At 41.2% G+C, this 13,373-nt stretch overlaps 1 protein-coding gene across 1 annotated transcript in view; it reads right to left on the minus strand.

Annotated features, from left to right (window-relative positions):
- The window catches only part of ADAMTS17 (ADAM metallopeptidase with thrombospondin type 1 motif 17), a gene marked incomplete at its 3' end in the record, with an annotated part of 333,792 nt that overhangs the window by 137,145 nt on the left and 183,274 nt on the right, over window positions 1–13,373 (minus strand). Inside the window, exons 11-12 of the mRNA XM_080808797.1 lie at window positions 1,285–1,386; window positions 91–236 (exon numbers count right to left, since the gene is read on the minus strand). Of these exons, the coding sequence (XP_080664923.1) occupies window positions 91–236; window positions 1,285–1,386 (248 nt within the window). The remainder of the gene's footprint in view (window positions 1–90; window positions 237–1,284; window positions 1,387–13,373) is intronic.

Genomic DNA, 13,373 nt, shown 5'->3' on the forward strand with positions numbered 1-13,373 from the left:
CAGACCCTTCTTGGCATCAGGTGGGAAGAGCTGCGGTTTGGAAACCCCGATCAGGGCACCCTGGAGAATGCCTGGTCAAGGGGGACTTACGGGGGGTTGTCACACTTCCTCTGCCGGAAGCGGGCTCCTGTCCCACACGTACGGCTGCACATGCTCCAAGCACCCCACGGGCTCCAGTCTCCATCCACGTGCTCCGGAATGGGCGTCTTGCTCACACACTCTCCTGCGCGGCACCACTGAAACACAGCAGGGCAGGCCCCGGGCCCCACGGCCACTCAGCGCCAAGGAATCCCACCTGCTTGCTCGCCATATCACTGCAATTCCCTCCACGTGAGAAAACACCATGCCATTCCCAGTGGTTTTTTGTAACTTACACAAAAGTAGGCCCTTTCGGGGGTAGGCATGCTTGTTAACTCTGGAGACCGTCCTTCTTACTCGCCCTGACACGTATATACCTGTGGGCTTTGCATTTTGCCCTAACAGGCCATATGGAATGGGCTCCCTTGGAGTTTTCTCAATTCTCAGAGAAAGGATTAATTCACAGGGCTCATGAAGAGACCCGAGCTTAGGCAAACTTCACTTCACGTGAGCGCCTCGTCTCTCTGGAAGGCTGTTTCCTGGCTCTGTGGTTTTGCACTCCGAAGTTGGGTTTGGTGCTTGGAGAGGACACTGCCAGCTCCACAGGGGTGAATAAGAGAAAGCCACTCCTCTACGATGGAATTGCCCAGTATGCCTGGCACTTCTGGGCCACGAGAGGTGATTTAGTGGTTTCCCATCATGGCATCTGGTTGACTCCTTGCAGTTAGGACTAAGGAGAAATCTGTAGCTGCAGGCCCTGAACACCCCTCCTCTCCAACATCAGTCTCTCCTGTTAATGAACATCAGGCCTGGGGCTCGCTCTCTCAGCCTCTAGCTAGACCGGCTAACACTGTGCTCACTGAACTCGTTTTGGGATGGCCTTTTGTGTAAGACCAGCAATCCTGTTTTCCCATGTATGGTTTGTTGATGTAAAAGGTTTTGTTTCTGTTTTTTAAGGAAATTCACTTGTGTGACAAAAAGAGTCAATTTAATAAAAATATTAAGCAATTCTTGTATCTTATCAGAAAAAAAGGAGAGAGGTGATAGAAGTGTCCCTCTTTGCCCAGAGTGGGCTCCATGGCCCTTTCTGGGACAGCCCGGGGGGAGTGTCGAGCACTAGTATGGTGTGGAGACTTAACCTTCAGGAGACTTGCCCAATGCCCAGGAGACGGGAGCCAGGGGAGGGCCATGGGAGGTGGGGGTTACCTTGTCTGCCCCACACTCGGTGCCGTCCAGAGGAGGGTCCAGCTTGGTCTTGCAGGACGTATCTCCTTCCACCAGGCACCACAGTCCAGCACACATCAGATGCTGCTGACAAGGGAAGGAACACAACTGCCTAGAACGCCATAAACAGGTCACTCCTGGGGTTGGAAGGTGGGGCCCAATGACTGGTTTGGATTTGGAATTTGAAATACGAAGGGAAGAAGGCAGGTCATGAATCTGGATATAAAAGTGCATCATTCAACTGGTTCATTTTAATTCCACAAAATTCTGTGCATTGACTCCTAGGAGCGCCTTGTCTCAGGGGATTCGGTTCAGCAATTTCTGCATTAGCTACTGAGGGGGTGTCCAATGCAGGGTGCAGGCTGGGCACCATTAACACATACCTTCCGTTTAAATGTAGGAAGATGTGAGGCAGATACCCATGGGTCAGACAGAGTGCACGGGAAAAGAATGTCCCTGGCTTCCCCTCCTCAGGGAGGGCCTGTTAGAAGAGGCAGCTCTGTTGCTGAGGCTGGAGGGGCCCTTACACAGGCCTAAAAGCCAGAGCCCGAAGGCCAATAAAGGGCTCAGAGACCCCAAGGGGTTAAAGAAGGTTTTCCACTCTCCCCGTGGCCACCCATTTTCTAGTTCAGCTGACTTATGCATAATTTCTTACAGTTATTTCACCTAAGGAATTTCTTAACATGCACAAATATACAATTAAAATAATTCTCCTTCAACAAGGCCAGGCATTTAAAAACAGACTCCCGTTTGTGTTAATAGAAAACCTGCACGTTGACCAAGTGCTCAGGATGGAACCATTTATGAAAAGAACTGGAGCAGACATGGCTAGCATACTCCCTGGCTGCCTCAGTCTCCCCTGCAGGACTCAGAGCTTACTCAGTGTCTGTACACACTGGCTGCCACTTCTCCAGTCTCTCTGCCAGAGGGCATCCTCTGACCTTGGAGTGACCCTGGACCACAGGAATGGGAGCTGGACAGCCCATCTCCCCTGGTGGGACGGCTCCAAGGCAAGCTCCTCACTTCTCTCAGAGGGTCCTGGTGGGATGGCCCCACTGTCCCTGCGGTCGCCTGCCCTTCAGTGCACTTTGGTCTCTCCACCCTCCTCTCCCACGTTCCTGCCCCCTCACAGTGCTTCCTGGGATCACTTCCCAGATAAACTACTTGCACCCAAATCCTCGCCTCGTGGTCTGAAAATTGAGAACAGATGTACTGAAGGCTCTTTTAAAGAAGCAGTGCTTCCAGGAGGCCAAGCCCAATCATGGGGAAGAGGCCTGGGCTGGAGCAAGGAAGATCTCACCCTCTGGGGCATGGCCAGGGCACCTGTGGGTGCATTTTGGGCTGGGTGAGGGTCAAGGGACCTTGCTCAGGACAGTCACAGTGGAACTTGCAAAGCGTGTGCCTCGCTTCATGCAGAGGGCTGCCTTTCCAAGTACTCTCAAACATCTGCACAGAATAGATGTATACCGTGCTGTCTCAAGTCAGAAAGTATTTGGAAGCTGAAGAGACAAAAGAAGAAAAAGGGAAGGAAAGCAGAGCTGGAGGGGCTTTGACAAAGAGCTCAAAAGCCCACGGCACTTCCTCATTTCTCAAGTATGTCGAAGTTGCTCTGGGTCTTTAAAGAAGTTGATCATTCAAGTGGAATGGTGCACATTTGGGGTCAGGAAAGCCCCTGCGTTCCCATTACTGCTCACCTCTCCATGGAATGGTAAAAAGATGAGAACCCCGAGCACACTACCAGCTGGTCCCATAAAGACAGACTGCACCTCATTAAATGTTTGATTCCATGCACCTTGACCCCAGAGCTCGTCGAGAGTGTGGTGTCAGTGTGTGGACACGTGTTCATGAGACAGGCTGACCCTGAAGGTAATTTATGGGGGAGGAGTGCTTGGGATTAGGAGACGCACCTGCCCCATCGGGAGGAAGAGGAAAAAGGCGGTGTGAACTGTTATGCACTTTATAGACGGCACGTTCCCATAAAACCTTTCTAATCATCAGAGAAAAGGAGATGAGGTCAGGCAAAGCTTTCTTACGTAGAACACAAAAAGTACTAACCGTAAAGGGAAAAAATTAATGACTTGTACTATATTAAAATGAAGAACTTTGGTTTATCAAAAGACAACTGTAAGAAAGTGAGAGAGGGTATTTGTAATACATGGGAGAGAGATTTGTAATGCATGGAACCAACAAAGGATTTGTATCTAGAATACACGTAAAAAACACAAAACAAAAGCCCCCGTGGACAATTAAAATGGTGCAGTAGAAAAATGGGCAAAAACTTAGACACTTCACAAATGAAGGCATTTAAATGTAAGGAAGGCCAATAAACATATGAACAGGCGCTCAGTTTCATCAGCCATCAGGGAAAGGCTAATTAAAACCACCAGTCCTTACCTCTACACACCCACCAGAATGACTCAACAACAGAAAGAGAGAATACAAAGTGTTGGGAAGGATGTGGTGTGATAAGAACGTTCTTCAATTAATGCCGAGCTTCTAACTTGGTCCAACAACTCTGAGAAACTCTTTGACAGTACTTACTAAAGCTGGAGACATGCACGTTCTAATATTCAACAGTGCTACTCCTCGGTATGCACTGGACAGAAACGTGTGTCTATGTTCACCAAAAACATTTTGTCAAGAAGGTTCCTAGGAACAATCTTTGTATTTGTCCCAAAGTTAGAAACTGCCCAAGTGGCCATCAACAGAGGAATTATGGTCTACTAGAACAATGGAATACGGCATGATCCCATTTATATGAACTTCAAAAACAAGTAGGAGAAAATGGTGGTGCTGGGCGTCAGGACAGTGGTTACCTTTCTGTTTAGTCTCAAAACGAAGACAAGGGGATTAAGCAGGGAAGGCAACTTTAGAGTGGCAGCCTCTGACCCCAGCTCGGCCATCAGCATCACCCTGTGTGCCTAAGCTAAGCAGCTGCCCTTCTATGGTTCATTTTCAGTACTGGAAAAACAGTATGGACAGCATGAATGCTTGTTACTGTGATGCCTTTTAGAGAGCTGACATTCATGTTGTGCTTTCCAATTGACAAAGTACTCTGACATGTGTCCGAGGCTCATGACAGCTGCGGGAGGAAGGCAGGACAGGGCTTTCTCTATTATTTCCATTTTTCCAAAGAAGAGGTGCATATTTGTAGAGGTCAAGGGCCTGAGCTGGGTCAGAAGTACTGGCCTGGGAGTTCATTGATCAAGGTTCATATCTTGGTTCTCAGCCTATGTAGTGGCTCCACAGATGTGTTCACTCTCTAAAAACTAATCAAGCTCTAAATGAAACATGCATTTTTATGCAAGCACAGTATACTACTTATAGTAAAACTATTTAGAGAGGGGGAAGATAAGGAGAGAAATGCATGCTTAAACTGGCAAGGGAAGACTCTCTGGGCCCAATCTATCACCGGGCAGAAGTAGGAAAATCAGGGCTTCACAAGGAAATTACAAGGAGAGACCCTACATGTAAGAAGCCATTCCTCAGAGCAGGAGACAGAGTGCATCGGGGGGCAGTCTTGCAACTGCTGGTCTCTTTAGGTCAGAAACCACACTCCTCTCATAAGGAAAACCCCTGTTAGCCTGGAAATAACTCTGACAATCTCCAAAATGAATATCCTATCAATCGCTAGTCCCAGAATAACTCAGAGGTGAGCAATAGTCAAAAACAATCGGTATAGGATTTATACAAATTAGTACGAATAAAAAGGAAGATACAGGAGGAAGAAAGCATGTGAAGAATACTCACCCGATAATATGATCATCATATGGCTAAAAAGAATGTCCAAACCTATGTGCTTTATTTTTTTAAAAAATTATAGTTAAATTTTTTTTTTTTTTTTTACTTGTAAGAAGCAAATACATAAAAACTCAGGGAAAAGATGGTCAGGTCAAAGGAGATAAATTATCAACCATCAGAACTGGGCCAAGGAAGGTAAGAAAGAATAAAATCAGATGGCCAATGAGGACAACACTGAGAGCAGCAGAAGAAGAGAGATACCAATGAACACAGAGGGGTACATGGAGTTAGTGACTGAGAAAAAGTGAATGTAATAAAATGAATAAACAACTGAAATGGATTTGGCAAAAATGATACACATGGAAGACACATCAAGGAGATGTGACATAAAGCAATTTTATGGGAGGCAAGGAGTACGAGCTCTATTTTTTCCAAGGAGGGGACAGATGTTTGTGGAGGTCAAGGGCCCTGAGCTGGGGCTGAAGCACAGGACTCCTAAAGAAGAGAACCAAGGTGATGGAACAGAAAAGGTATCTGAAGAGAAATTCAATATCCTATCCGGAAATGAAAGAAGGTCTCAGTTTCAAATTGAAAAGCAAAACCCCATTCCAGGAAAACATGGCAAAGAATAGTGAGCACGGAGGCATGTCCTGATAAAAGTTATCAGATTTCAGAGATAGAGCCCAAAATATTTTAGGCAGCCGGACAAAAAGATCAAGTCACCAACAATGGGAAAAGACAACAGATTTCCCCACAGCAGCACTCACGGCCAGACGGCAGTGGAGCCATGCTTAGAAGGACATAAGGAAAGAAAGTGTAACCTGAGCAATTTCTAGCAACTAAAGTGTTACTCAAGTATTTAGGTAACAGCAAATTAATTTTTTAAAGGTTTTATCTATTTATTTGAGAGAGAGAGAGAGTGCACACAAGCGGGGAGGAGAGGGAGAAGCAGACTCCCCACTGAGCGGGGAGCCTGATGTGGGCCTCGATCCCAGGACCCTGAGGATTATGACCTAAGCTGAAGGCAGATGCTTAATTGACTGGGTGCCCCAGAAAATTATTTTCGAACCTATAACTAGCTGATTCCTTTTTTCGAGAAACTACTAAAGGATAGAGTCCAGTCAGCAGAGAAACAAATGCAAAACCTAGAAGTGACTAGAAGTGAGTACCCATCAAAGCATTGATTGAAATGTAGGGACTGAAATTAGAGAACAGAATGCAGAGTATATAAACTTGGATGAGGCAAAAATGATACAGATATAGGAACAGGCTAGAAAAGAAGGGTGCAGTAGGGTGCAGTAGGGTGGGGGAGCATAAGAGACTGTCCAGATATATCAGTTTCTTTATCACATCTAGCAGGGGGAGGAATAAAATATAACAAATGTAAAGATATCAGAGCTTTTAAAGGGAAAATATGAATCACTAAGACAAATAATTAAATTGGGGTGTTGAAAAAATGGAGAAGGAGCTTAAAGGTGGAAATGCATTTATTTCATCGTGCCCATGGAATTAGGGTATAGTACAAACTCTAAAGAGAGGTTTGCCTATGACACCTTTTGCTTCTAGCAAATCTCAGAATAGATAAGTCTGTGGAAGGCAACACTATTCTTCCATTCCAAAAAGAGCTAGGTATTATTTTTTTAATGACATTTTACTAAAGATTTTATTATACCCAATGTGGGGCTCAAACTTACAACCCCAAGACCAAGAGTCTCATGCTCTTATCAACTGAGCCAGCCAGATGCCGCTAAAATAGCATCCTTACTGCTGAGCTAACCAAAATAAAGGAAATATTCAAGAAAACCAATACAAAACACACACATAGCTATACTTGTATGTATTTACAACACAGTCCAATCTGTAGTCAGCACATACAAAAGGAGGGCTGGCAATGATCAACATTCCAGTTGGGAGAGTAAGTCTGGAATCTGGAAGGGTGTTTACCAGTTCTAGAAGGATTGGTGGCACCCCTAGCTTTTTGAGACAACTATAAAGTCTCTCTGAGGAAAAGCAACCACCATTCAGGCTCTCAAAATTCCCCAGTGATTTTCAATAAAAGTAAACTCATGATGAAACATGGCAACATAAATGACAGCTGGCAGAAGCAACCAACAAAAGATTTAAACTTCCAAGGGATTTAGATGATAGAACAATCAGACACAGAATATATAGTAACTATCTAGGAGTACCTGGGTGGCTCAGTCAGTTAAGTGCCCTACTCTTGATTTTGGCTTAGGTCATTGTCTCGGGGTTGTGAGATGGAACTCTGCACTGGATGTCGAGCCTGCTTAAGATTCTCTCTCCCCCTCTCCCTTTTCACCTGCCCACCCTCTCCCTCTACAGAAAAAAAAATCATTATAATAATTATATATAAAATTTTTAAAGAAATAGAAGATAACATCGCATATGCAAGCCAGTGGTGAGATACGATTGAATATGATCAGGCAAATCTGAAAAAGAAACTAGAAAGAACTTTTATTATGAGACATTCAAGGTATAATTGTTGAAGGAAAGCAGTGGATTCTGACATCACTGAGGGAGAGAATTCATGACTGGAAAATAGATTTGAAGAAATTATAAAGAAGAGAAAAGAAATTGGAAAAAACTTTAAAAAACTGGGTTAGGAGATAACAAAGATGAAAACACTGATGTCTGTGTCTACTCATAGTCCCAGAAGGAGAACAGAAAGAATGCAAGAGACGCAGTATTTGAGAAGATAAATAGCTAGCACAGAATAAAAAAGTAAGTCTCCCCACTTAGCAGGGGGCAGTCTTCTAAAATGGGCCCTGTATCTCCTCCTACTCATGCTTTTGTGGAACACCCTCCCCTTGTAACATCTGATGAAAGTACTGGCTTGCTTTGCAACCACTGAAAACAACAAAAATCGTATGATGTCATTTAAAGCAACTCTTGGAACAATGGGAAAGTCAAAACCAAAGTTGCGAATTATGAAGAAAATAATGAAGATGAAAATGCTAGATATCGTGACATATGATAGAAGAGTCTCAAATACTCAAACAAGGAAGAAAATAAATTGTCTACTTCAAAATGTATGAAAGGGGAACAATACAAATTTCTAAGAAAACAGAATAAATTAACGAAGACAAAAGGAGAAATTTATTATTTAGCAAACAGAAAAACCATAGACAAATATGAGTTGGCTCTCTGGGGGAAAAATGAACTGGATAAACCACTTGCTAACTTATTCAAGAAAAAGGGAAGAAAGCATGAATAATAAGACAGAAAGAAAGGAGAAAGAAAAAAAGAAAAAAGATGGACAGAAGGAAAGAAAGATAACCAAAATGTAAAGAAAACTTTATGTATGTAGATATATATATGCATGTAAATTTTAAATAATAATCAGTGATCGCTGAGCTCTATTCTATGTACATAAACTTGAGATGAAATGATTTCCTTACAGTGTATAAATTAATAGAGCTATTGTTCAGAATAGACTAAAAATGCATACAGACTAGCTGATATAGAAGACCTATGGGGGTTAAAAAAAAAAAAAGAGACCTATGGAAATTGGTCAATGAGCTACCCTTCCCGAAAACCTTGGCCCACATGGTTTCTTAACAGTATTTTTCATAAGGAGATTCTATTTAATCTTTCAGAAACAGAACACCAATGCATTCAAACTGTTTAAGAACATTTAAGGGGGGGATGTTTTCCTTATTCTTTATATTAATTCATATTACATTGAAACCAAACTGGATAAGCACAGGAAAAGAAAAAAAGTTAATACCAAACTCATTTATGAACACTGTGGCGAAAATCCTAAATAAAGTTTACTAATATAGTAAAGCATGCACCATGTCCAAGTAAGGTTTACTCCACGAATCTGAAGATGGTTCAGTATTAGAAAACTTGCCAATATAATTTGCCACATTAGTAATTCAAAGAGAACTCATCCAGTTCTCTCCATGGATACTGAGAAGACATTTAATAAAATTTAATCACAACCTCTTATTAAAATTCTTAACAATACACACAAATGGATACTTCATTTGATAAATATTTATCTCATGGGGACACATCAGAAGCATTCTCATTAAAATTGAGAAGAAGAATGTATATTACCAGATTGCTATTATTTTAGATGAAAGGAAGAATTAGGAGCTAATATGGGATTATATAACTAAAAAACCAAATGACTCAAGCAAAGAACTATTATAACTTCTAAGAGAATTCAGTCAGATGGTTGGGTAGAAAATTAAAATATGGTAATCAAAGCTCTTTATAAATAACAACTACAACCAATTTTATAGGTATAATGGAATAAAAGATCACATTTATATAGGAAAAAATAGTCTATAGGAATAAATAAAGAAACTTATAAAATATACATAAAGAAAAATTTTAAATTGCCCTGAGTGAGGGAGGGAGGATGTCTTGAATGGATGTAAAGAAACACTATGTAGGAAGTCTTAAAAGTATAAAGGCATATTTTTCACTAAGTAAGTCTCTAAAATAATATAATTGAATTTAAAATACCAACACAATTTAGACTTAAACAAGCAGATTCTAAAGACAATATGAAAAAAAAACAGGAAAAGAATAGCCAGTAAGATTGTGAAAAGGCATCTGGTTAGTTTATTAAAATATTTTATAAAGCTACAGCCATGTAAGTATTAAGAAGTACATGATTAAATCAGTGGAAGAGACTGGAAAAATCCAGAAATATATTTTAAAAATAAGATATAAAGAAGTATAATATATTATGAAAATAGCATTTCAAATTTATGGGGAGAAATGAATTATTTAATAAATGCTATGAAGCCACCTGAGGGGCGATCTGGAAACAAAGTAAAGTTGGATCCCTTACCTCACACCTTACACTAAAATAAATGACTGCTGTATTAAGGATTTATTTTTTTTAAAGATTTTATTTATTTATTTATTTGACAGAGAGAGACTCAGAGAGAGAGGGAACACAAGCAGGGGACAATGAGAGGGAAAGCAGGCTTCCTGCTGAGCAGGGAGCCTGACTCGGGGCTCAATCCCTGGACACTGTGATCATGACCTGAGACGAAGGCAGACGCTTAACAACTGAGCCACCTAGGCGCCCCTGTATTGAGGATTTAAACATAAAAATGAAATCATAAAAATGCTGGAAGATATCACATGAATTAAATTTATTTACAGTTTAGGAGTAGGAAAGACCTTCCCAAGCATGACATAAAATTCAGAAGCCTTATAAAATAAATACTGATATATTTGACTTTACACACACACACACACACACACACACACTCGCACACACAGGCCTGCTTGACATAAATGATTAAAAAAAGTAAACAAACTGCAAAAAAATTGTAATTCATGTTTCAGATAAAAGGCCAATTTCCTTAAAAATAAAATCTCTAACAAATCACTAAAAAAAGATCAATAATCCAAAAGATTTAAAAAGACAGTCCAAAGAAAAAAGAACACAACTGGCTTAATATGTGAAAAAATGCTCAAAGTCATTAATAAGAGAAATGCCATCCAACGTGCAATAGACTCATTTCCTAAATGCTCAGATTGGCAAGGACCAGAGAGGCTGAGTGAAGACATGGGGAGATAGGAACTTTCATATGTTGTTTATGGGAGTGTAAATAGATAAGCTTCTTCAGAGGTCAATCTGACAATATCTATCAAGAACTGAGAGGCATGTACCTAATTTCATCTCAAGTTCAATGACAGGCAAAATTAATCTGTGGGTTCAGAAAGAAAGACAGTGATTATTGCTGGCAGTTAGTGAATAGACGGGGTCTTTAGGGAAGCTTCTGGAATTGCAGAGATGCTATATTTCTGATGTGCAGGTTAAATTGATGTGTTCAGTTTATAAGGAAAATGAATATAACTGTACACTTAGGATTTAAACTTTTCTGTGTTTCCTGTTGTGTTATATACAGGTGAATAAAACATGCAAAAATGACCTTTTAGCCACTTCTAGGTATTTATCTTGTAGACTAACAGTTCTCAAGTTGGGGTGATTTTGCCCCTCTACAAGGAGTTTGACAATGTGTGAAGACATTGTTTTGGTTGTCACATCTAGGGGATGCCTGACTTGTAGAGGGTAGAGGCTAATGTTATTAAATATCCCATAGTGTATAAGATAGCAGCAGCAAAGAATGACTTTAGTAGTGCCAAAATCAGGACACTCTACTTAGATAAACTCAGCAGTAATGACAAAAAGAAAAATAATAAGTTACAGTGAAGATAAGAGACTCTTAACTATAGGAAACAAACTGAGGGTTGCTGGAGGGGGTGGATAGGAGGGGAGGCTGGGGTAACTGGGTGATGGGCATTAAGGAGGGCACTTGATGGAATGAGCGCTGGATGTTATGTCAATGGTGAATCAGTAAATTCTACCCCTGAAACGAACAATATACTATATGCTAATTAAATTTAATTAAAATTTTATTAAATTTAAATTAAATTAAATTAAATTAAAATTAAAATTAAAATTTTAAAAAAGTTACAGTGGTGAGTCCTTCAAGATACCTTACCCAGGTGACCAAGGTTAACATCACCAGGATAACATTCCCCATGTATCCACAGAGGGTGTGTTCCAAGACTTCCAAAACTTCCTGAAACCATGGATAGTACTGAACCCTACAGACACTGCTATTTCCTATATGTATATACCCATGACAGAGTTTAATTCATAAATTAGGCACAGTAAGAGATTAAGAACCATTACAAAACAGAACAATTATGACAATATATGATAATAAAACTGTTATGAATGTGGTCTATGTGTCTTATTGTATTCACCCTTATGATGACGTGAGATGATAAAAAGCCTACATGATTTGATGAAGCATCACTTCATGACCTAGGGATTGTGACCTGTGGACAGGCTACGACTGACCTGACCACAGGTCCGAAGGAGGATCAGCTGCTTCAGAACACAGTTGACCATTGGTAATGCAGATAAGGGGGTACCACTATAACAAGATGTTACGTGTTACAAGATGTTACAAGATGTTACAATCATGCAGAACCTCAATATAATCATGAGAAAACAGCAGGTAAACCCAGATTGCAAAATAACTGACCGGTACTGCTCAAGTGACAAGTTCATTAAAGACAAAGACCAAGGAACCACCACAGACTGGAGAGACCAAGGAGACAGGAGACTAACTAAATACAGAACAGGATTCCAGTACAGAAGAGGGGCATTGGCAGGAAAACTGGTGACATCTACATGCACTTTAGTGAACAGAATTGTACTGGGATTAATAACCCGGTTTTGATAATGGTTTTAGTGTTCTGTAAGATGCGGACACAGAAGAAAGCTGGGGGGAAAGGTGTACACTTACTGTACTATTTTTGTACCTCTTCTTAAATCTAAAGCTACCTCACAACAAAAAGCTAAATAACACAGTTTGTAGTTAAAAAAGAAAAAGAAAAAGGATGGGGCAACTCTATTTAAACAGGGATTGAACAACTCTAAAACGTCCTTAAAAGAAAAAAAGCAAGATACACAAAAGCACGATAGGATGCTCATATTTGTATGAAAAAGGAAATCTACAAATGTTTTGAATTTCACACCTTGTGCATACATTGCTTATTCGGAAAACAGACTTGATTCTGAAAAGTCACACTGATAACCAAGCATCTGTGGTGGAGGTGGTCTTTGCTACAATGACTTCATGCCCACAATGCATATTTACAAAGTGTCGATCAGATAAACATGAAAATGGCAATGTGGCTTTTCTGGAGTGAATTCTTTCTTTACAGCCTCAGTGCCACCGCCTCATTCAAGTCCTCTTCCTCTCTCATCTGGACAAATGCAATCATTTCCTGTAGGTCTTCTTGATTGCAGTCTTCCTCATTGCTCAATGTATCTGCAAAATCTCTTTGGAAACCCAGATCTCAACTTAACCTCAACATCCATCGCTACCTGCAGGACTCACTTAAAATCCCTATGACACATCCCTGCTCCTCACTTAGCTTCTGCCCCTGCCCTCTCCCTGCCACCTCCATGCACCCCTGTCCTACATGCACCTGACTACCCATATTCCACAGCTCCTCTGTGCCCGCGGGCCCCAGCATGGGCTGCTGTTTCTGCTGGGAGAGCCCACTTCACTGCAGGCTGTACCACGCCACACTGGAGAACTAAGGTAGAGAGCGAGCATGACCTGTGCCTGCCCTCAGAACTCAGTGCAGGGAAAGAACCAGAAATGAAATAAATAATCTGAATAGAGAGCCATGAAATCATTCTCTGTAGTCTTCAAGGCCAAATCCAGGAGCCCCATCTTCTGTAAAGTCTTTCCTTCTTTTCTCCATTCTCACCAGGAAGAACCATTTAGGGTTCTAAGAACACTCCACCTCCA

This window comes from Martes martes, assembly GCF_963455335.1.
Source record: "Martes martes genome assembly, chromosome: 7".
Classification (NCBI taxonomy): Eukaryota; Metazoa; Chordata; class Mammalia; order Carnivora; family Mustelidae; genus Martes; species Martes martes.